This window comes from Peromyscus leucopus, chromosome 1 (assembly GCF_004664715.2).
Source record: "Peromyscus leucopus breed LL Stock chromosome 1, UCI_PerLeu_2.1, whole genome shotgun sequence".
Taxonomy (NCBI): domain Eukaryota; kingdom Metazoa; phylum Chordata; class Mammalia; order Rodentia; family Cricetidae; genus Peromyscus; species Peromyscus leucopus.
Window position 1 is genome coordinate 101,555,773 of NC_051063.1, and position 26,183 is coordinate 101,581,955.

At 37.2% G+C, this 26,183-nt stretch overlaps 3 protein-coding genes across 3 annotated transcripts; 1 reads left to right on the top strand and 2 right to left on the bottom strand.

Moving 5' to 3' along the window:
• Positions 1-1,414: 1,414 nt before the first annotated feature.
• On the bottom strand, positions 1,415-2,438 carry LOC114706593 (olfactory receptor 51T1). The gene is given in 2 exon segments (XM_028889048.1): positions 1,415-2,047; positions 2,049-2,438. Coding segments are annotated over 2 exon segments (1,011 nt in total). The 5' UTR covers positions 2,427-2,438.
• Positions 2,439-15,898: 13,460 nt separating this feature from the next.
• LOC114706709 (olfactory receptor 51H1-like) lies at positions 15,899-16,849 on the top strand. Its single transcript, XM_028889199.1, has one exon. It carries the CDS (start codon positions 15,899-15,901, stop codon positions 16,847-16,849), a length of 951 nt encoding a protein of 316 aa, XP_028745032.1.
• Positions 16,850-24,512: 7,663 nt separating this feature from the next.
• On the bottom strand, positions 24,513-25,472 carry LOC114706588 (olfactory receptor 51H1-like). Its single transcript, XM_028889043.1, has one exon. It carries the CDS (start codon positions 25,470-25,472, stop codon positions 24,513-24,515), a length of 960 nt encoding a protein of 319 aa, XP_028744876.1.
• Between the last annotated feature and the right edge of the window lie 711 nt (positions 25,473-26,183).

Genomic DNA, 26,183 nt, shown 5'->3' on the forward strand with positions numbered 1-26,183 from the left:
TCTGTTGCTTTACTGTGTTCAGACATGGATTATTCTAGGTGGAAATAAAGTTTCCTAATCCCAGAAGTGGAAGAAAATTTTAGAAAAATTCTGATGTACTATCAATACCATACCCAAGGCTATTTCATTACAAAACAAATATCCTTAATTATGGTGGTCTCAAGATGTCATAATTGCATCAAAACTACTGATTATACACAACATAAAATTACTCATATTTGGTTAAAATTTATTTATTTATTATGTATACAGTGTTCTGCCTGTACACCTGCCTGCAGGCCAGAAGAGGGCACCAGATCTCATTATGAATGGTCATAAGCCACCATATGGTTGCTGGGAATTAAACTCAGGACCTCTGGAAGAACAGCCAGTGCTCTTAACCTCTGAGCCATCTCTCCAGCTCCTAAAATTACTCATTACCCAACACTAAAGTCACTGCATAACGCTGCTGTGTCTAAGGAAGTAGAGTATGGAGGCAGCTGGCTAGGTAGAAGGCAGCAACCACTTTCAAACAAAGGCTAATGTCTTAAAGCAGAGTCTGCACTTGCTAGAGAGTAAGAATAAGAACCTATCCTAACATGTCCAGGCCATGCAGCAACAATGAAGGCAATATGTAACTTGCTGTATTGTACTAAAGGGAAATATATAAGCAATTTAAATTGTAAAGACATCACCTTTGTTAAGAAAACAAAAGAGGTTAACAAAAGATATATAAGAGTGCCTGTGCAAGGAAACAGGACTCTGATTTGAACTGAAAACTTTTTAATTACACATGTCTATGTCTTTGTCTTTGCACAAACAAGTAACTTTTCCTTTCACCAGCAGGAGTGGGAGAAAGAAACCCCATCACTCCCTGGGAAATATAAACCTCAGTGGGGGAAAAAAGCATTTACTTAAAATATAAACATTGTCATTTTTTTCTGCTCTAAATATGCCTGCTCTACTGTATAGTAATTACAGAAATAGTAATTCCACTGGGAGGATTTTTAGGGTTTCTTGTCGTGTGTGTATGTGTGTGTGTGTGTGTGTGTGTGTGTGTGTATACATGTGTGTGTGCATATATGTGCTGTTGGTCCAGGTAAGATGGCAATTTATGGAAATCAGTTCTCTCCTCCCCAGGGTGGGTTCAGGGGATCAAACCCAGGTCTTTGAACTTAACAGCTGGTGTGTCTACTCATGACGCCACCTCACTGTCCATGAAAGTATCATTCTGTGCTTAAGAGTCCATGTAAGTGCTTTAAATATCATCATTTTATGCATTTGCTCACAAATTGGCTTTTAAATGTGCTTTTTAAGCTCTCATAAACTCAAGGTCATGTGGTCTTTTCCACTCCTGTAATAAAGTTGAAATTTCCTTATTAATCATCACACCTGGAGATAACACTAACAAATCATCTTCCCCTTTAACCATAACTCATGTACTAGAAAACTGTCTCCTTCTATCCCACCTTACTCTGAGGCTCCTCACACTGTAGTCCCTTGGGCCCTTGAATTGGAGCAGCCTGTATATGGCCCGGCGAATAACCTTGGTCTTCAAGCTGTAAATGATTGGATTCAGCACAGGAGGCAAGAGGAGATACATATTGGCCAAAATACTACAGATCACCCTGGGGGTAGAACTAAAGAGACGGTGTGCCACAGACAGTGTAATCATTGGCACATAGAAAATGATCACAGCACAGATGTGACAGACACATGTGCTTAGAGCTTTTTGTTGCTTTTTGGGAGCCACAATGCTCAGAACAGTACGAAGGATCAAGATGTAGGAGAAAAGAATGAACAATAAGTCAGTGCCATTCAGGTAGAACTGAAGAAACATTCCCCAAAAACTGCTGATCCAGGGGTTGGTGTATGTGAACTTGATCACATCTGGATGGAAACAAAATGGGTGGGAAAGCTCTTGGCCTCCCTGGAAAGACACACTGTTCACGGCCATAACCGAAGGAAATATGAAAACCACTTGTCTTATACAGATGATCAGTCCAATCACAAAACTCATCATGTCTGTGAGGAAAGTAGCATACTTCAGAGGGCTGCAGATGGCCATGGTAGCGATCAAAGGCCATAGCCACCAACACTGAAGACTCCAGGAACGAGAAGCAATGCACAAAGAACATCTGAATGAGGCAAATTCTAATGCTGATCTCCCGGGCATGAAACCAAAGAACGCCAAGGACAGTAGGAAGGGTTGTGATGGTCAGACCTAGATCAACAACAGAGAGCATGGAGAGAAAATAGTACATAGGCTTGTGGAGACTCCGTTCAATGATAATAGCCAACAAGATAATACTGTTTCCCAAGAGTGCAACAGTGTAGAGACCACAAACAGGAATGGAGATCCAGACATGAGCAAGTTCCAGTCCAGGAAAGGCAGTAAGAAGAAAGCTGGAAGATGAGGACGTGGTGTTATTGAAGATCAGCATCATGAGTTGAAGACAAACTCTGGGGGAAAAAAGCAGTGTGTCATGAGATCCTTCTTGCAAGTCCCTATGCTTTTATCCATCTTTCTCAAATTACACAACTGTGTTCTGTATTCGGAACTCCCCAGCCTCCATAACATAAAGGAATTAAAACCTCTGATCTAATTTCTACAGCACCTTGGACCATTCTTGCTAGAGCCTAGCCCCATTTTCTTGCTTCTGCTCTCTCTCTTAGATATTACTGTCTCTTGCATTTTAGACTCCAAATATCTTCAAAAGCTCTTGTGTTGAACTCTGGTCCCAAATACACACTGTTTATAGTTGAACTTTTGAAAAGTGATTGAATCATAAAATCTGTAAAATCATGGATGTATTAATCCATTTAGATTAATAGGATATAAAGAAGTTAAGTAAAATTTAGGTAATGAGATCTACTCGAAGGAAGTTAGCCACTGAGGATGAACCACGGATGGATGTGTTTTGATCCCTGCCTTTTCCTCTTCTCTGTCCCATAGTTGCCATCAAATGAGCCATTTTTCTTTGCCTTGGGCTTCTACCATAGTGTACTGCCTTACCACAGGCATAATCAACCAAATCAAGTACCATGGACTGAAGCTGTAAGACTAAATGAGCCTTTCCCCTTTATAAATTATTTATCTTAGATTCATTCTCATCTTATTTTCCAGATTAGTTCTATCTTGAAATAAAGTCTTTTAGATATCTTTCATATAAATGTAGACTATGAAATAATAATAGCCATATTTGTAACCTGATAGGACTTTGTGCTGAGTCACTAAGCTATCTCTGAGTTGTTTTTGTTGGTGTTGGTGTTGTTGTTTGAGGTGCTGCTGTAACAACATTGTTTTTATTAGGAAATGTTTTTATTCATTTTACACACCAACCACAGATCCCCTCTCATCCCTCCTCTCATTCCCCCCAGCCTCTCCTTAAACCACCCCTTTATCCCCTCCTCCAAAAAGGTCAAGGAGTTTGTCTAGAGATAGCACTAGACTATTAGAGAAGCACTTTGGTGTCACACTGCCACTTGTGATACTCACAACGTGATGCCGCTGTTAATATGATTCGAGATGTTGCTGTCCAGATGAATCCTTGTAGCTGAATCATTGGTCACCCTCTCCTCATACTCTCCTAGTCTATTTTTAGTATGTATTCTTTATTTTATTTCCTATTCAAATAATTTGAGTAAGTCTTCCTTTTCCCACCTCACATATTTGTAAGATGCCCTCACTGCTCTCTGTTTCTGTGTTCCTGTGTGGCTTCCCAGCTTCACTAAACCACCTAGTTTCTATTCTTTCCTCTTTATTACACTTTTGCACTGTTGTTTCTATGCCTTCCCTTTGAGATCCATCATGTGACTTTGAACCAACTTACTGCAGGTATACTGTTTTAAAGAGTCTTGTCAGGACTTCTGAACATTATTCTAGAATAATTCTTATTTTCCCTACATGTCCAACTAACCAGGAAAAGAAGATTAGTGCTTTTTCATTATAGACACAAGTCTGTATTGGAACAGCCATACTGAAGGTAACATTGGCTTATACAAGAGACAAAAAACAGTGACTCAGATAAGACCCACTCTATTCTATTCTTTAGTAATTCAAAGGCTTATATCACTGCCTCCAGCACCAACAGCACCAGAGCCCATCCTCTGTAGCTCCCAGATGCTATGAAGTTTTCATTTGTCAATATTCTATTTTTTTCACAATCCACAACATATGTTGACAACTCCAGAACATGCTAAGCTGAAAATTCTCCTTTGCTAATAAATCTTGGGACCACAATGTTTGGACATTGAATTAGATTTTTTAATTATAAGGCAGAAATGATACTGAAAATTGGTATAAGCAAGTGCTATCCTTTCAATCTGGAGTGTTAGTTTCTTGATAGTTAAGCATGTGAGTCTTACATATCTCAGTGCTAGCTAGTGATACATGATCTGGAACAACAGAAAGTTTTGATTAATAATATCGATTGCAGAATGATTATGATAGTCACAATAAAGAGTTTCTAGCTCCTTTTATTTTTCTCTTATTTTCCCCCTGTCCTTTGTCTCTTCATCTCAATTACTATGATTATCTAACAATGTCTCTCTATTTCTTCAACCACATTATCCATCTTCTAAGATTTTCTTGAGTTTTCTTTGATCTTTCTCCTCCCGTCACTGACACTTTAATTTCCTCCCTTCAATCCCTTCCCATATACACACTCCACTTACCTGGTCACATCTCTTGAGCCTCTTCACATAACAGAGATAAACCAGTTCCCAAGGAGGGGACTATATAGGGAGTATCACAGAGTCACCAGACAACAGTAATCTTGATTACTGAAGTACACTAGATAAAAACAAGAGTGATGAGATCAATATGAAATGTTCTCCCAAAGCAGCTCAGGCATAACTTAACATACTGCTCTCAGGCTCAAACAAACCCCATCCATCAAAGCTGGGAGCAAAGGCCTGGCCCTGGAGGCTGCCTGTAATAGGTGTCCACAGAAACAGCCTGCTTGTGTTAGATAACTACATCCATTTCTCTTCCCCTAGCCCTGGGCTACAGATTATCAGCCAAAGAAGCTCCCTAAATGTCAGAGATTAATTTGGACAGGGTAGAAAAGGTAATCTCTCTCTTCTATAATGCTAATATACCTTTTGTCTAACAAGTTCTAATATCTCATCAGCAATTCCCTTGTCCTTCCTCTTATACAGGAGCCCTTCCTGAGAAGCCATAACAGTTGAGTCATGCCTGTTTTCTATTTGGCTTCTAAGTATAAGCAACTTAATATTTGATGAATACAGAAACTACACTATACATTTTAAATACATTGTTATATGCATTTGTAATCAACCTAGTCATCATTTTGTCACAGCTGAGGGAAATACAGACCAAAGAGTGAGTAACCTTATCTAAAAGCTAGCACATTACAGAGCTGGAATTTAAGTGTATGTCTTATTGTAAAGTTCTGGAACTTACTCAGTCAGCTACTGTGTGGTGATATTTTATTTGTGCTGAAATGTGGTGATATTTTATTTGTGCTTTAACAAATAAAGCTTGCCTGGAGATCAGGGGGGAAAGGCCAGCCATTTTAACTAAACAAGAAGTCAGGCAGCACATGCCCTTAATCCTATCACTTAGCAGGCAGGATCTCTGTGTGTTCAAGGCCACACTAGAGAACAGAGCCAAGCTTGGTGAAATACACCTTTAATCCCACTACCAACCACAGAGGCGTGGAGGTCTGTACAGACAGACATAAAGTGACAGATCTATGTAGAAAGAGGAAGTGCGATAGCTGGGCTAAGAGAGCCAATGAGAGGGCAGAATAGCAAGGCAATAAAGGTGTGGGTAGACAGGAAGTAACTCGAATTTGGAAGCTGCAGAGTTGGTGAGGTAAGGTTGGCTGATAGCTTTCCCTATTTCCCTGATCTCTAAGGCTTTCACCCCTATATTTGGCTCCGTGTTTTTTATTTAGTAAGACCATTTAGAAATTTGGCTACACTAAGGCACCCTCTTCAGTAAACTGTTTTATCCACATCATTGGTAAGTGTGGTTTCAATGTTTCATTCTCAATTAACCCATCCTATAGACCTCCTAATTCCAGCTACAAGAATGTGTTCAATTTAAACCTTATCTTGACTAGAATTTAGCTTTCTATAGCTTATACTAAATTAATAATCTTTATAAAAGCTAATTTTCCCAGATTTGGCACCTTTTAAACGTTTTCACAGCCATATTTTCATAGTCTCTTGCATGATGAACACACAATAAAAGGGCTTATCATAGTAAGTATCTTGAGATTAATAATTTTGTGTATTACATATTAAGAAAAGCTTCTATTTCTATGCAAATACATTATTTCCCATAGACACTAAGGTTTCAAAAAAGATTTAAAATATTGAGTCTACTTTGAGATTTCATCTTACACCTGTCAGAATGGCTAAGATCAGTAAAACAATTGACAGCTCATGCTGCCAATGATGTGGAGTAATGGAAACACTCATTCATTGTTGAAGGGAGTGCAAACTTGTACAGCCTCTATGGAAATCAAAGTGGCAGTTCCTTGGGAAGACAGAATTCAATCTACCTCAAGACCCACTCTTCTTGGACATATATCCAAGAGAAATTTCCTCCTACCACAGAGACATTTGCTCAACTATGTTCATTACAGCTCTATTCATAATATCCTGAAACTGGAAACAACCTAGATGCCCCCCCAGAGATGAATAGATAAGTAACAAGTGACATATTTATACAAATGGAGTGTTACTCAGCCATTAAAAAAAATGAAATCACAAAATTCAGTGGTAAATGGATGGAACTTGAAAAAAATCATCCTGAGTGAAGCAACCTAGACCCAGAAAGACAAATATGGTATGTATTTGCTTATATACAGATATTAGTTGTTAAGTCAATGATAACCAAACTGCAATCCATAGAACTATGGAGGTTAGGTATAGAGTAAAGGGCTAGAGGGTAATTGACACATCTCCCAAGGAAAGGGAAATAGAATAGATAATTATAGAGAGTAACAGCTATAATTAAGGACCATTTGAAGGGTAATATGAAAAGCTAATACAGTAGACACTTGTAAAATATATTCATATATGAAGGCAATCTAGATGAAATTCGCAAATAATAGGAGAGACAAAGCCTCAACTGGCCATCTCTTGTCACCAAATGAAGCTTCCAATTCCAGGAATAGGTTTCATCTAAGTGAATCGTTAGCCAAAATGGTCCCATGGGAACCCCTAAACAACCCAGGCTGTTTCCAATTCTACAGGTTGTTCTTCATAAACAGAAGGCAGGGCCCCATTGTTGAAGCCAAACCTAACAACTCATTGAACATGGAGAAGTTGAGCTCATGCCTACATGGAATTTTTATACCTATGTGTAAGGGGCTTTGTAGGGGGGTGGTACTCTGCACAGTATCAAAGGAGAAATGTAAACCCTAACCCAGCCCCTTTGATCTACAATGCTGTCCTGCCTGCAAGGTATACTAGTGTAATGGTGGCACAAAGCTTGTGGGAGTAACCAACAAATATCTGATTAGACATAAGTCCCACTCCACAGACAGAACCTATACCCAACACTGTTTAGGTGACCAAGAATCTGCAACTAGATAGCACAGAGACCTGGGATTAGAAACAAACACTATTGTTTTAAATACAAAAGAAAACAACAATGACAAGACGTATAGAAATATGACTCTTTTTGTTTGTTTGTTTGTTTGTTTGTTTGTTTGTTTGTTTGTTTTTCGAGACAGGGTTTCTCTGTGTAGCTTTGTGCCTTTTCCTGGACCTCACTTGGTAGTCCAGGCTGGCCTCGAACTCACAGAGATCCGCCTGACTCTGCCTCCCGAGTGCTGGGTGGGATTAAAGGCATGTGCCACCACCGCCCAGCCGCAATATGACTCTTAATGACATTCTGCTATAATCATAGATGAGTGCCTTGCCCAGCTATCATCATAGAAGCTTCCTCGTGCCGCAGATGGAAACCAATATAGAGAATGAGAAACCTTAGAACATTAAATCCTAAACAGAATATCTCCATCAAATCCCTCCCCTTAGGGCTCAAAGAACCCTGCAGAATAGCTGGAAGAAAGAATGTAAGAGTCAGAGGGGTTGGAGAACACCAAGAAAACAAGGCCTTCTGAATCAGCAGGATCAATGCACATGTGAACTCACAGAGCCTGAGGCAGCATGCACGGGGCTTACATGGGTCTGCACCAGATGTGTTCCTGGGGCTGACAGGACACATGCTGCCACCCCTAACCCAGAAACTGTCTCCAGTTGATAACCACCTACAAATGAAAATTTAGTTTCCTCCAGTGGAGTCTCATTGGGGAAACAAATTACTCTTAAGGGTAGGATCCAAGCCCAGCAGTAGATGGCCAACAGAAAATGAACTTCATGGCAGCATTGGAGGTTTCTTGTCTCATAATGTTGTGTCAGGTCTTTTAAATTTTTATCTTATTTTTGTTTTTATCTTATTATATTCTATTTATACAGTTTTTTTCTTTTTACCATACAGGTTCTTTTTGTATATCATGGCTTCCAATTTAATGTTTTTATGGGATTCCTAAGTATGGGAACAAGTAGGTCTCTGCATCTACATCTGTTTCTTGTACTTTTTATGGGTTCTTTTCCTTTTATTTGCTTGTTTTGTCCTATTCTGATGTATTATTTTTGTTTTATCTTATTATAACATATTTTACTTTATTTTATTATTATCCCTTAGCAGGTTGTTTGTTTTCTAATAAGAGACAAATTGGGATGGATTGAGAGTAGAGGTTCAGAGGTACTAGGAGGAGTATAAGGAGGGATATATTTTGTGAGAAAAAGAAAAATATTTTCAATAAAAGGAAGAAACAGTTAACACTGATTATTAAATTAAATCAGTGTACCAAGTTCATCCCACAGGTACTGAGCTATACTACTACTAAGTACACTTGGAGTACACTGAGTTGGAAAATATCTAGGTTATTGTGTAGTATGTAGGATATTAGAAAGGGAATGCATTCTGAACACTGTTAGGTTATCATGTCTCAGTGTAAGAATCCAGCATAATAAAACAGAGATCAGAGAACCTCCTTGGATATAAGGTTGAAGTTGAAATCCAAAGTGAGGAAATGTGTGTTCTTCTAGCTCAACACATGTGCTCTTCTTTGCACATGTAATTTCTTTTTGAATACTTTGTCTCTTCTTTTTAACTCTCTTTACACACAACACACTTTGTAATATATGTGGAAATAGATAAATGAAGACACAAGAAAACAAATCGACATATTAAACACTGAATGCAGTGTGGCTATAATGGAGTAAGGCCAACTCAAATTGGAGTAGGTATGACTACTTGGGAAAGGCAGAGAGGCAGGAAGCTACTTTCTAATATTCCACCCCCCAGTGGCATAGTTATAACTTAAAATAATATTTTATCTGTTTTGTGAAGATCTAAAAGAGAGGTGGCTTAAAGCTTCCAAACCAATTATAAAATAATTTTGCTTACAGCCCTCATCTGATCAGCACACACTATGGCATGTGTTGAAATATCACATTAAGCTCCATTAACGTGCCAATAAACACATATTAATCAGGTTTTTAAAACTGTTATAACAAAAAGATAACTAAATGGGAGATGTTAATCTGTTATTTTTGACTTGCTTCAGGATAGTGCGTGGAGCCTCCTGGGAATGACTAGTTTCTCATATCTAGTTTCTGTCCCAAGGGCACTTAGTGGCAGTGTTACTTGTGTTCTCAGTTCCTTATAGACAAGCATGACCATAAGCCATGTACACATACACTTGGCTGGACAGTAAACGGGCAGGGGCCCTCCTCTTCTGGTGAGAGCCAGGTAAGATGCTTGGAGCAGGTAGACCAAGCACACTGGGCAGTGATTTTTGACAAGTGAGATGGAAGGAACAGAACAGAGCAGGGGAACAGAGAAAAGAGTTGGGAGGCAGGTGAACAGAAGTAAAACACTACAAATCAAAGGGCAGAGAAGTTTAGATGATGGGTTTGGAGTAAAAGACACAAACTGAAGATCATGGGAACTGAATGAGAAATCTGCAAGAAACTTGCAAGCAATACTTTTTTCCAGGAGAAAACATCAAAGCCAGTTATGGACTAGACATGGAGTAGAATTGCTGTGTGGGTCACACAGTGACACTGTATTCTTTATTTTCCCACACAGCCTTTAAATTTGGCTGATATCTATACTTTCATGAATATTTTTAAATAGGATTTTTTTCAATTTTATAAATTTGACCCTAGTTCTACCTTTTTATGGATCCCCCATGTTCTGAACTCCTTTCCCACTCTCTTTTTTTTTTTTTCATCACAGGCAATTTATTTTGTTCTATTCATTCACAGTTAATACAGAAAATACTTGGAAACATTTCCATATAATGTTCGACACAGAAATCATCAACTAGAAGTATACAATGTTGACAGGAGGCAGTACATTTATAATTTATAACCCCAAATGTATTTATAAATTAGAAATGGAAAGATCTACAATTCATTTTTATGTCTTAATAATATTCTATTGTATGAATAAGCCACATTTTATATCTCTCCAGTATTTGATAGCTATTTGAGTTGTTTTAACTTTTTTACTATTAGCAACACACTGCTGTAAACCTTCATGTACATGTTTCATAGGTGCACATTTTCAGTAGTTTGAGGATATATTCCTAAGGGTAGAATTGTTGAGTAACAGAGTAACAATGTTTTGCATTTTGACCAACCACCAAACTGTTTTGCCAAAGTGGCACACCATTTTACAATCTCACCAAATCCTTGTTTTTAAGGCTCTGATTTTTGTACAAAAGCATTCAATCATTCTGTCAGACCAAACCAGGAAAAGTAAGCTATAGTTCAGAGCTGTTCTATTCCATTTACTATGCAAAGCCATTTTTGGCGTTTGCAACTCTCAGCCCTTTTGAGTATTCTTGCAGTGTTCACCTTTTCCTCCACCACTTTTACTTCTTCTTTTTTTTTCTGGTTTATTTTTATCTATTACAAATGTATAAAAAATCCTCCATCAACGCTGCTGATAGCAGCAGAACCTTGAAAAATATACCTTTGGTTTGCCTCAGAAAAGGAACACATATAGCACTGTAAAGTTTATAAAATTGGCGCAAAACATTGTGATAATGTTACAATACCAGTTTTAAGAGTTCAGTGACTAATGGGGAGCCGATGGGATACATGCAGAACTGTGAAAGCGATCTCACTTAGCCAGCTGTACATGTAGACTGTAAATCTACATTCAGATCATTTCTGAACTAAGACTATCATCTCAATTTATCTGTTGAGGTCAACCAGGAAACCCTAGAATATACCTTGATTTTTGCAAAAAACAAAATAGGGGGAGGGGTTTCTTCAGCATTTCAGTTCACGAGTAACAGTATCCTAACAGGCAAAGTGTTCTCTCACTGTCAACATAGAATGAACTGCTGCTGGAGGTCAACTTGGGCTTTAATTTGCATTAGCACTTACATGCATAGTAGTCCAAGTTGTTGATCTCATGACTTTAAAAAGTAACTCTAAAAAAGTAAAATGGCCCTTCTTGGAAGACTAAAGAAAGACATCCAGCCACAGTTGTAAAAAGTCTCATCAAAACAATATACCCTTTTATGAATTACGCCTCAATTAAAAAAAAAAAAAGTAGCCCCAAATAAGAAGCAGCTCTGAAAAAGAAAATATAACTTAAGATATTTGAAAAAAACAAGGTGAATACAGGTTCAAAAATAATTAAGATACATTTTCTTAAGGCTACCTAGAATTAGGCTTTAAAGAATTCTACCATTTCAAGTTTACCACTAGTTACTAGATACCTATTTACAAACAACATGTTCACTTTTTTTGTTCCTTTATCAAGAGAAAAATCTACCTTCAGACTATGAGGGTGGTGATGGGGAGGGACTAGAAAACAAGATTCAAACAATCCCATGCAAATATCACATTTTTCAAATGGAAGAACTCCAAACTGCACTAGAAGTTCCAATCACTAAGACACTTTCCATTGAAATGATTTAAGTACAACTACATGGCACCAAGGTTTAGGCCTAATATAGGCCTGACAACCAAGTCCTTGTTTTCTGGAAGAAAGGCCTCAAAAGTCGCACTTAATTCCACATAACAATACTTCAAAGATCAATTAGGTTTTCCTTTCCTTAATATTTTTGTTTTTGACTTCTAATCTTAAAGACTAGATTAAAACTTAGCTCATTTCCCAGAAGGCATTGCTTCCCTTTGCTCTATGAAAGAGTCCACCAAGACCTCTTCCTCAAAACCATCTAGCCCCCAGCCTCTTAAGAATGACTATTTTTATGTTGCTACATATAAAATTAATCATGATACTTTTAACCATCACAAAAGTAATTTAAATTAATTTAAATGGGCAGAACAGAGATTTTTTAAATTGTGAGGTTAACAGAGGATGAGACCATAGACAGAAATGAGTAATCAGCTTCCTACAGTTAGCTATTATCATACTAGGCTCTAGTTTCTTCATATTTTTTTCAATCATCTGTTTTCTCCATGACTAAAACTTCTAGGCACAGAAATCTATATACAGTGCTATTCCTACCTGTCTCTAATTCCTTCAGTATCAAGTAAATCACAAAACATAATCAAAAGAAAAAGAGATACCAATGTAGATTAAGCAGATGCATGGGCACTTGCCCATATGTTTGGATTTATTTGACATGTAGGAGGAGATTTAAGTTCATGTTGTTATTATTATTGTTATTATTATTATTATTATTATTATTATTATTATTATTTTGGTTTTATGAGACACGGTTTCACCGTGTAGTTTTGTTGCCTGTCCTGGATCTCACTCTGCAGACCAGGCTAGCCTCAAACTCATAGGGCTCTGCCTGGCTCAGCCTTCCAAGTGCTAGGATTAAAGGCATGCGCCACCACCGCCCGGCAAAGTCCATGTTTTAATAGCTGCCCAGGTGATGGTAATGTAGATCTGATTCACAAACTAATTACATATTTTAAATATTTAGATAATTAGAATGCCAATTATATATTTTAAAGCCAAAGAATGTGAGTGCTCTGTATATCTAGTTCATCAATGTGTGTCAAAGCAAACAGTCAAAGTCAAAACTCTGAAATTCTGATGCTCATTCCACCATGCAATAGCCTGATTATGATGCCCATTTCACCAGATAATAGTCTGCTTATGATGACCTTGGATTTTCTTGCTTTCCTACCTCTGATTTTGTTTTTCCTAAGCCTTTTACTGTAGCATTTGGATTTTTATAGATATTTTATACATCAGTTTTAATTTAATCCAAAGAAAACCATAAATATGTTCCCTTTACTATTGTAGTATTGTTAAAAAGGCTTATTTGTGCCAGGCAGTGGTGGCGCACACCTTTAATCCCTGCACTAGGGAAGCAGAGCTAGGCAAATCTTTCTGAGTTCGAAAACAGCCTGGGCTACAGAGTGAGTTCCAGGAAAGGCACAAATCTACACAAAGAAACCCTGTCTCAAAAAACAAACAAACAAACAAAAGGTTTATTTGCCTCCAATATATCAACCTAAAAGTAAAGAAATGTGAAATAGGGACATTTTATGTTTTTAAAAATTTGTCAGTGGGGCTAGGGTTTAGGTAAGTAGTATAACATGTTCTTAAGATACATAATGCATTGAGTTCAGTGGCCAGCTGGAGGAAACAAGGCAGTCAAGCAGGCGGGTAGGTAGGTGGAAGGAAGGAAGAAAGAAAGGAAGGGAGAGAGGAAGGGAGGATGGGAGGGGGAAGGAGGGAAGAAGGGAGGAAGGGAAGAAGAAGATAGAGGAGAAGAAAGTAAAAATAATTCAATTAGTACGCATTCATTTGTGACATAATAGGATCTTTTCTCAACTGATATGGTGCTAATATAAAATGCTATTTCTTATTTTTTCACTATATTTTTGAAATTCTCATGTCTTTAGATATATATTTTTATAAATTGCCAATATTATACTTTACAGTTTGAAGTAACTTCATACTGCAAAGAGAAACAACAAATTATATATTGCAAAGAGAAACAACAAATATAATATTGTTGCTCTCAATATTATACAGAAAATATCTGCAATATTGTGTCATGTTTCTCCCTTAAAGCTATTACAATAGCCATACCACTCACAAATTGCTTAATATTGATGGCTTTATTCATAGGACAAAGTTTGCAATTATAATGGGATAGTCTTTATTTTGCATCAACTTATAAATATCTTGTGTGTAACATTAGTGTGGGTCTTCATAACTAACTTTGCTATGAGTAGAATGGTTTAAATTTTGGCAATTTTCAATTTCAACCTACTTGAGATTATCACCCAATGCCTGTTACTCTTATAGGAACATTTCTGTGCTTATAGGCATTATTGCCCTCTGCTTCATTCTACTATTATCAGTGATACTCTTTTTTTCCCTCAGGCTTTAAGTGTTTTGGTTTTGGCTTTATTTCATCATACTGACTCTGTGGCACAATGGATAGTGCACTGGACTTCTAGACAAGTGATACTCTTTTTTAAAGGTCATGGAAAACAGCCATTCGAACAATGATAAAATCTTGGCATGAGTAAATAAATAATATAACTAAGTCATAATGTGGAATTGAAAAACAGAAAGATTAAACTCCCTTATGAGTATATGATAGTCCACCACTCTCTGTTGTGGAAATACTGACAATATGACAATTTGAATGCAAATCAGAAATAGATATATTGACTGGAAAACATTTACCAGACTTTACCTCTTGGGTAATTTCTTTCAACTTTCCTTCCAGAAGAAACATTACAAATATTGACTACTAGCTTCTTATCTTTGTGGCATAGAAATTGAGATAACATACTTGCAAATTTGTATGAATTGAAGATATCAAAAGAGAATAAATGGTGTGATTTTTGCACCAGCAAAGTATATAATGGTTGAATGATGCTATTTTAAAAGCAAGATGGCCTAAGACTCTGGAAAGCCTTTAATGAAATTTCTAGTTGTAAGGAATAGACCTCAATTATAAAAACACTAACATTAACTTCAGAATAAAGAACTCACTTGAGGAAAACCTTAGTGGATGTAAATGATCAATAAAAGAAACCTAAAGAAAAATGCCACACAGTTGCTTTAGCTCCTAGAAAGGGAGAAGTTTGCAATAGTCACATGCTTCATAGAAATTTTTGCAAATAGGTTCATGTTGAGTTTCAAGAATGGTACTTAAATTATGGTGTTAAATAAATGTAAGTGGCATATTCATGCATGTTTTACATGTGGGTGGATATGGGCTCTTACATTTTATACTATGCTCTTTGCTATATTAAAATGAGGTTAAGGAAAATTGCATCTACTTTTTAAATGTGTGACAATGAAATGTTAATTTAAAAATTTTTTATTCAACAAAATGTCATTGTCCACGTTGTTCATTTTGAAGGCACTGGAGTCAATGTGAGGCAGATTAATGAACATATGACTGCATGGTTTGCATGTATATATGCATTTATGCATACATATGAATATGTGTATATGAGTTTGTATGCATTTGGGCTTGAGAAATTCGGTGTCAGTGTGGAACTAAGAGCTTAGTGGCTTTTCAATTATTATTTTTAGTTCATTTCTCTAAGCTAGCAAAGTTGTATGTTTGCTTATTTTCTTTTAAACCTTGAAAATGGTCAAAGAAGAGAGATTTAAGTTCTTTAATGTGTAAATATGAAATGTTTAGTCTAATTTTCATTTTCCAGGTGAACAAATAAGCCCAAGAAAAGGCACCTCACCATATATGAACTGTTGAGGAAAGACAAAGACAACATAATATAAAAGACCTGCAGACATTGTTTTTTTAACTTTATTCTTTCCTTTGTGGTTCTACTTAAGCACTCATAAAACCAGTTAATTCTCTCATATGAGACAATATTTCAATTTTGAGTGTGAACTAGTGAGAGAGTTAGCTTACTTAGTGGTAGGAACATTATGATAAACTTGAATGGATCACATACCAGTCGCCCAGTTTTCATTCTGACAGGCATCCCAGGGATGCCAGACAAGAACCCCTGGATGGCCTTTCCCCTGGGATTTCTCTACACACTCACTCTCCTTGGAAACAGCACCATCCTAGCAGTTGTCAAGGTGGAGCAGAGCCTCCATGAGCCTATGTACTACTTCCTCTGCATCTTGGCTCTGACTGATGTTAGTCTCTCCATGTCTACTCTGCCCTCTATGCTCAGCATCTTCTGGTTCAACGCCCCTGAGATTCCCTTCGATGCATGTGTGACAAAGATGTTCTTCATTCATGTGTTTGGATTGGTAGATTCTGGAGTCTTACTGTCCATGGCCTTTGACAGATATGTGGCCATCCGAGATCCTCTGCATTATGCTTCCATCCTCACTCATGGTGTTATTGGAAAGATTGGACTAGTTGTCTTTGCCCGGGCAGTCTGTGTGGTCTTCCCTGTGCCCTTTCTTATAAAGAGGCTGCCCTTCTGTCATCCCAATGTCTTATCTCACTCATACTGTCTTCACCAAGATATGATGCGCCTAGCCTGTGCCAGCACCCGTGTCAACAGCCTCTATGGTCTCATCGTGGTCATCCTCACACTGGGGCTTGATGCTCTCGTCATTCTCTTCTCCTACATACTCATCCTGAAGACAGTGCTGGGCATTGCCTCCAGAGCCGAGAGGCTCAAAGCCCTCAACACCTGCCTCTCTCACATTTGTGCTGTGCTTCTCTTTTATATTCCTTTCATTGGTGCCACCATGATCCACAGATTTGGGAAACATTTATCACCAATCATGCACATGCTCATGGCCAATATCTACCTTCTCCTGCCCCCTGTGCTAAACCCCATTGTCTACAGTGTGAAAAACAAACAGATAAGAGGTCGGGTCATTCGAATGTTCCAGGGGAGAAAGAGCAGAGCCTAGTCAAATGGAATCTCATCTAAAATAAAAATTAAGTTAACCCTGGAGTAATTCATATTTCCACTTTCAACAGCTATAATACAATCCAATTTTGAAATTTGATTAGAATATAATGTAGGAGTGAAAAGACTGTAGGCAAAGATAAAACACACCATTCTTGTTATGGTTATATTAAATTTGGAAAGCACGTATTTAAATATCTGCTATCATAAATCAAATTTAATTTGGTGATATTGTACTTTTATTTACAAAGGTGAACATGAGCACCAGTAATGACATATTATCTGTTTACAGATAACCCTTATGAGTGTGATCTTTGTCCTTTCTATTAGTTCTTTGAGAAATTATTCTTATAATGTTAAGTAATATTTGATGTATTAGTTAAAGAATAGCTGCATCAAGAATGATTCAATAAGTCCCACAATGCTACTGAATAACTGGATTATGAAATATTATGTTTTTAATAGAGAAAACAAAGTTCTATAATACCACACAACAATTCAATTACCTTTATGTCTAGGTATTTATGTTTTGAAAGAATTCTGTGATAAAATTAAATCATACACATTATTCCTAGTACACATCTTTTCTTTTAAATGAGACAATTTTCCTTCACACATTTAATTCAGTCATACATAATTTTTTGACCTGGTAAGACTGTTGCCAATTTTACTGTGTACTAAAGATTTTGATAAAAATTGACAGAATAAAGCTACTTCAGGGTTTGTGTAAGTCGAGTGGAAATGCTGAGCATAAGTGAGGGATTTTCAATGCACTGTACACATGTACAGATGAATATGTAACATGCTCTTGTATTTATGCTAATATATGATTTAATAGTACTTCAAGTATAAGACCACTAATTTATTAGAAGTCATTTAACCATCAATTAATATGTATTTAACATTAAGAAATACCAGTAATTACTCTAGACCCCAGGGATACCCCTATTTCCTGTTCAATTCTGCAATGTTTCTCAGCAAAAAAGTGCACTCAGATGTTTCCAATGCAAGCAAGATCATATTAGAATTCTGTATTTAATGTGTAGGTGTTAACTAATAAAACTAGATCATTTACCTGTTATCTCATTGAATTCTTCAACAATCTTGGAAAATAGTTTTGACAAGCATTTTTTACAGAAGGAAAGTGAGACCCAGAGCAGAAACTTATCAAGGTCATCCTACTTCTAATTGACATAGCTGAATTCAAATGCTAAGCTATTTCCCTGAAACCTGTGAACTGAGATTTGACCCATGACTCCGGGTTTCCAAGACTCACAAGCAAATTCAGAAGAGAAAAGGGACCTTATGGCCCTATGATAGATGGCTAAGAAACAAAAGCAATCAATACTGCTGGAACTTTAAGTAAGAACTTTACTTTGACAAGATGAACTAAACAGAGTCAGTTTAAGGGATAATCCTGAAACATTGAGTTTATGATTTCACCAGAAATTACCTGACCATTTCTTGATTTATGCAGAATTTGAATGTATGTGTTTGGAAGTTATAAAGCATTATTCTACATTAAGCAAAGACTAAATATCAATGTGATATAAATGGGAAACAAGCATCAAAGATAAAGTAAAGAATCATTAGAATCTATTAGTCTATGAAGAAAACTAATAGAACTTTATTTGCATTTGTTTATCTCATCTTTCAAAAGTACTATTTTTATGTTACCATGTATGAGATATATTGTTATAATAGTGTTGGTGTATATTTTTGTTGTTGTTGTTTTTTCGAGGCAGGGTTTCTCTGTGTAGCTTTGTGCCTTTCCTGGAACTCGCTTTGTAGACAAGGCTGGCCTCGAACTCACAGAGATCTACCGGACTCTGCCTCCCGCGTGCTGGGATTAAAGGCATGTGCCACTACCACCCGGCTTGTGTATAATTTTAAATGATTAGATATAAAATATAATTATATTTAGAGGTGTGTTTGTTTTATCCAATATCAAATTTAATAGTTTAGTAACCATACAACAAAATTATATTGCATCTAAAGTGCGAGAAGAAGACTGTTGCTTGAGGAATACATTTGTTCTGTTCAAACTCTGTGGGAAAAAAGGGCTGAAGGTGCCCTTTCTATTTTCTCTGCCTCTTTATTCTTCAATTGGATGATGAGGAAGAAAAACCCAACCTCAAAATTCTTTCTGCAAGCCTCTGTATGTGTTCTCTGTAGCTCACCACACAAGCACCTGCTGATGCTCTCTGTAGACCCTGGCTTTGCCTCTGTTAATGTTTCTACAGTTCATATCTCCTTCTATGTAATAATTCAAATATTTTCTCTGAATTCTCCCCAAACTTGATTTCTTTGGGTAAAATTCAAGTATTTGCAATTCCATTTAATCTTGTTAGTAATTTCATGTCACCTTTCCATTTTCTACTTTCTGCTTTTCTTCCAACATTTGATGAAGCTATATCTCTATGTTCCATGTTAGCTTTTCCCCTTTCCCTTTCTACATTTAACTTTGTCTCTTTCCTTCTCTTTCTAAAATTTTAATTAAATTCACTACTATAAAACCATAAACTGATGGGAGCAGATGAAGAAACCACAGCCAAACACCAGGCAGAGCCAGGAGAATCATGGAAGAAGAAGGGAAGGGAGGGAGGACTGTAGGAATCAGAGAGGTTGAGGACACCACAAGAACATGACCCACAGCATGTACTAAGCAGGGCTCATAGGGGCTCACAGAGCCTGAAGCAAAAAAACATGGACCCTGTATGGGTCTGAGCTAGATCCTCTGGGCTGTGGGTATTGCTCTGTACAAATAAAATGCTGATTGGCCAGTAGCCAGGCATGAAGTATAGGTGGGACAAGCAGAGAAGAGAATTATGGGAACAGGAAGGCTGACTGAGAGAGACCTGCCAGGCACCACCATGACAAGCAAGATGCAAGGTACTGGTAAGCCACAAGCCACGTGGCAACTTACAGATTAATAGAAATGGGTTAATTTAAGATAGAAGAAGTAGATAACAAGAAGTCTGCCATGGCCATACAGTTTATAAGTAATATAAGAGTCTGAGTGATTATTTTATACATGGGTTGTGGGATTGTGGGGGCTTGGTGGAACCTGGAGAGAGGCTCTCCAGCTACACCTCTGCATATACCTTATGGTTGTATAGCTTGATATTCTTGTTGGACTCTCAACAATGGGAGTGGGGATGTCTTTGACTCTTTTGCCTGTGCTTGGAACCTTTTTCCTTATATATCTTGTTAGGCCACGTTTGGATATCCCTGGGAGACATGCTCTTTTTTAAGGGAAAGGAAGAAGGAGTTGCTCTCAGGGAAAAGAGAGAATGGAGAGGGAAAGGGGAGTGGCTGGAATGAAAACCATGGTCTCTATGAAATGTATGAGAGAAGAATAAAAGATAAAAAAATGAATTTAGCAATATGTTTTGTATATGATATATACCATATAAAAATCAGTAATGAAAGTGGTATTTAAACCTTAATTCAAATGTTATTTTCTTGGCCCAAGTCACCATTGAACAGCATCTATCAATACTTCCTGACAGTGACATTCCTTCCTCTTGTGAGAGACATAGACACTTAAAAAAGTATTAAAATAGTGTAGGATTTTCTCCTTTAGATATGTCCGATCATTAAAACAAAATGAATCTATTCACTATGAGTTGTAATCAGTATACTACTCTAAAAAGCAAAGGCAAATTAAATCTTTCTGTCCTGTCAGGTAATGATCATGCCAACAATGGTAGCTTCTTCCCTAGTATGATAGAGATAGTATCAGGGTAAAGTAAAAGACAGGCTAGCCCAAAGTATTGAAATTTCAAACATATTTTCATTGACCTAACAGATATAGTACACAAGATCAAGTGTTCAAAAATGTACAAATAAACATAAAATATCCTTATATGTGCATACATAAAATAGTTCATTGTTGCACTATTTAATAAAATATTTTTAAAAACATAAAATTATGAAAGCTATATATAAATTGATTAATATATATCTACATTATGGGAGGTTTATTAATATACACTGACCTTTAACATGTCTATATATTGCATAATGCTTAATTCAGATCAAATTTTATTTCTTTGTGGTGAGAACATTCAAATTATTGTTTTCTAGCTTTAGAAATTAGAAGAGGGAATTACATGTATTTATCTCTCCTATTAAGCTGCTTTAACTTAATGTCTATCCATACCTTAATTATCATACAACCCAGAAATAATTCTGATACCAGAGTAATTAATTTTACTGAATATAAAGGCACAAATGTTCTCCACTCAAACAACATAAGCAGACATTACAAATTAAGCCCTGATTCTTTCCTCAGTCTGCCTTTACCATTCATGTTTGTGGCAGTCAGTCTCCTTTAGTCTTCATACAAAGAAATAAAACATTTTGGTTCAGATCTTTAGGGTGGCTGAAACACAAGAGGAATGTTTCTTAGGAAACCCAAGAAACAATGATCAAAATACATTTTGTTATAATTTAAAATAAGATGTCTTAGAGAAAACTAACCTGCAGTATATTGCAACTCTTAGTTGTTAATGCAATAGACATATCAGAAAAATGCAAGAAACTAGTAAGCGACCGTGGACATATTTCAAAGCAAGACAGATAGACAGTAAGTGGTATAAAGAAGATGAGGGGTGATAATGTGATAGGCAGGATTAATTTGTATAGGGGATAGGAGGACAGAGTAAGATGGAGTCCTGGTAAGGAAAACTAACACTAAAGACCTTCAAAAAAGCCATATGAAAAATCTACTACTATAGAATATTCCTTAAATATACACATAACACATACACATATACATATATGTGAGGATTTAAATAGAGTTATCCAGTCATAGGGGAGAAACTCTTGTCCCAGACACTATAGGGTATTAAATAAAAAAAAAAATCTATGGCCAGGAATGGGTTACATGTTTTGCAGTTGGTTAGTGGAATCACATAGACCTCCCAAACATTACAAGCCAGTACCATTGCTCTTGGTTGCCCTTCAGAACTTGACAGTAAATCTGTATTGCTGAATATATCACATACATGGGCCATTGGACTTGGAGACACAAATCTCCTGCTGATCTTGAAACTTTATCCATACTGAGTGGGTTTCTATGCACATTACCAGGAAAGAAACACATCAACAATCTTACTTAACTGCAAATTCTGTGAGCTACAAAAATGACTTCGCTGCAGCTTAGAAGACTAGCAAGAGTACGGGGTGCCTGAACTGGCTTACCCCAGTAATCAGATTGGTGAACACCCTAACTGTCATTATAGAGCCTTTCTCCAATAACTGGTGAAAGCAGATGCAGAGATCCACAGCCAAATACCAGAATGATCTCAAGGAGTCCAATTGAAGAGAGTAAAGAGGGATTCTATGAATAAAGGGCATCAAGATAATGCTGGTGAAACCTACAGAGACAACCAAACCAAACGAATGGAAACTCATGAAATTTAGATCAACAGTTGTGGAGCCTGCATGGGACTGGACTAGGCCCTATGCACAGCAAGACAGATGTGTAGCTTGATCTGTTTAAGGAGAGGCCTGGCAGTAGGATCTGAATCCATCCATGGTGCATGAACAGCCTTTTGGAGCCCACTTCTATGATGGGACACCTCACACAGCTTTGAGGAAGGGGAGGGGTTGGACCTGCCTCTATTAAATGTACCTCCCCATGGGAGGCCTTACCTACTTGTAGGAGGGAATAGAGGCTGGGTTGGGAGGGGGAGGCTAGAGGGACAGGAGGAGGGAAGGGGGGATCTTTGGTATGTAAAATGAATACAAAAGTTTTTAGTTAAAAAAAAATGACTGGGCTGACAAGATATGTCCACTAGTACCACAGTGGCATGAGTGTTGGGAGTAACCAATCTTGTTGAATTTAAAGCCCACTCCAGCAGACAGAACGTATATCTGGTACAAAAAAAAAAAAAGAATAAATAAAATTAAAATTAAAAAAAAAAAAGCTAAGGCTATTTGACCATAGGCCCCAGGGGAGAACCTAATACTATTATGCTGATAAATGGACATAGTACTAAAGTGTCACCTAAATTCTTGTCTTTATACCCATAGTCTAGTGAATGTATCACCCAATTCTCACCAGAGAAACTTCTTTTGGTAATTAATACAGATTCCTGACTCTGACCAGTGAAACAGGTAAGCTAACTATAGATTCTTCCTCAGTTCCTCCAAATTCAATCCCCCATTTCCATCCCTAGCTCTGCAGCACACAGACAACTGTGCCCACCTTCTCCCCCTACCCCCATCTCCAGTGAACCCCACAGGGTCCCCTCTCCTACCCTCCACCCCCCTACTACTTGCTTTATCCCAATCCCCAACTCCAAAAGACATTCCCTGGGAACCCACAGGCTACTCCAACAAAGGAAGCAGGTAGGCAAACTGCAGATCGTAACCTCTCCTTCCATTCTTCAAAATCCAATATGACAGTCTCATTTTGAGCTCTATAGCAGACCTTCTACTGTGGCCTCTCCTTACTCTCTGTGATAATCAAGCTTCTCCTAATGACTTCCTCCTTTTCATTCCAAGTTTACAACCTTTCAAACACTCTTCACTCAGAACAACCCTGAACATGCTTATTACTCAAAATGTGCAATGCAATCTTTATTCAAAATGTTCAATATATATATTACAAAATATACACATTCAAAATATTTAAAAATATACATTACAGTGAACTTTTAAATGAACTCTGTCTACAATGACACTCAATATTCTTGGGAAAGTCTGTATAGCTGGGCCCTAGCCTACAAAATCAATCACTTTGTTGTTATTTTTTTTCTCTTGGAATTTATGCCTAACTCTCTCCTTGATAGACAGGCCATGATTCTTAGATACGCTAACCTGCAAAATTATCTAACACTGTATCTTTTACTTAGTAGTCTATAAATGAAGGTTCTTATCTTCCTTGGTGTTCAACATTCTTTAATAATTCCCAATTTTACATAGTACTTTATAGCTCACAAATAGCTCTAATAATGGCTTCTTATTAAATTTGTTGTTTAATTTAGTTCATAATCATTGTAGATAACATGAAATGTTTTCATTTTCAAAACTTAAAACTTGTCTAAAGAAAAACCATGTAATACCTAATGTCATTCAACTCCCATCTGGATCAGCTAAAGTCAGCCTCAAGTGTTTGGTCCTCAGTTGTACAATAGAACATACTTTGATTTACATTTATATTCTTAATAATAAAATCTGACCATTCTTCTGTCTTAAAATAAGCTTTAATAGAGTGTTGTTCCTTTTCTCTTGTTATATAATAAATATAGTTTTTTTCTCATCTACTACATTCGTTCAGGCAACTTCTAACAAATGCTTTAAATTACTATGTTAAATAAAATAAATTACATTAACTATACCTTAAAAGACACAAAACCTTTCACTTACTTTTGACCAATGAAGTTATTTTCAAAATAGTAAATTCCCTGCTTTCATCTAGTATATGATAAATTTTAACTATATGTTTACAGAGAAATACAGCTTTTGTATATATAAAAATTCTGTATTAAGAAAAAGACAATTTGGCACAGCAAAATGAAGTTTCTATTTTCTGAGCAGAAAAATATCATTCACAACGCAACTCAAACAGAAAACTTTAAAAAATAAACATTTTATTTTCATAGTTATATCTCAGTTTTTACAAAACTGTTTCTCTATCAAACTGGTAAGTTTTAACCCTCTGTAGTAGCAATTTTGGTTCGAACAAATATCTGGATAATCTTTTTTCGTATTTCCTTGGTCTTCACAGTGTAAACTATGGGGTTGAGTACCGGGGGGACAAGAAGGTAAGCGTTCGCCATAAGGGCATGAGTCAGTGGTGACAAGTGCTTTCCAAAGCGATGGATGACTGATACCCCAATCAATGGCACATAGAAGATAAGTACAGCACAGATGTGTGAAACACAAGTGTTGAGAGCCTTCAGCCGGCCCTCCCCAGAAGCAATAGCCATCACCGTGCGGAGTATGAACACATAGGAGAAGAGGATAGAGAGGGAGTCAGAGCCCTTGGTGAAGATGACAGCTATAAGGCCATAGAGACTGTTAACACGGGTGCTGGCACAGGCAAGGCGCATCACATCTTGATGGAGGCAGAAGGAGTGGGAGAGGATGTTGGAGCGATAAAATGGGAGCCTCTTGATGAGGAAAGGCACAGGGAAGACCACGCAGACTGCTCTTGACAAGATGAGTATTCCTATTTTACAGACCACACCATTGGTTAAAATGGTGCCATATCTGAGTGGGTTCCAGATTGCTATAACACGATCGATGGCCATTGCGACTAGCACTCCTGACTCAATGGCTGAGAAGGTGTGAATGAAGTACATCTGAATAAGACAACCATCAAAGCTTATAAATTTGTAGTTAAACCAGAATATGCCAAGCATAGAGGGCAGAGTACAAAGGGTGAGCCCCATATCCGCAAATGCCAACATACACAGGAAGTAGTACATAGGAATATGCAGAGATGATTCAGTCTTGATTGTAGAGATGATAATACCATTGCCAAAGAGAGCAATGACATATATAGCACCCAGTGGGAATGCCATCCAATAATACTTCTGCTCGAGTCCAGGGATTCCAGTTAAAACAAAGTACAGATGCTGGAATTGGGAATGGTTATGATCTGCCATGAAGTTAATATCATATAGGCATGGAGAGGAATCTTTGGGAATCCTTGTAAGAGTCTTCCTAAAATGACAAAGGTAGGGTTTATTGATGTGTTACAATCTGCCCTCCCCAGGAGTACAGCCATTTTATTTCCTCATGAGTGTGTATGTGAAGTCACTGAAATTACCACTCTAAGGAAAATCTTGGTTGAAGACATATTTAATGGTCCAGGGAAAATGACACACTCAGGTACACATACTACAGTTACCTAAAGAACACAGTGTACTAACATTCTGAGAAGCAAAAATCTCTCATTTCCATTCCTTTCTTCCTCATCAATATCCTATATGTTGACTAATCAGCAGCTGAGGAGGTAAAACAACCTCCTTGAAAATCTTGAAACCTTAAGACATAGCTTTCTTTATTAATTGATCAGATTCAGGATTATTAAGAAGCACACATCTTATATTTAGACCCCAGCTCTCCCTGTTATCTCTATGTGACTCACACCTAGGGCAGTTCGGTGCCAGTGACTGACTGAGGGCAAATTATACAATACAATTCTAATGATGTTAGTATAAAATATGAAATTCTGATTTGTCATAATGATTGCCACTCCCACCAGTCACACTCCTTGGACTCTTAAAATGCCTAGTTCATATTCGTATATTTCTACTCAAATTACAAGATTCCTTCATCCTTCTGAGTCTGGATCTAAGCACAGATCATCCTGA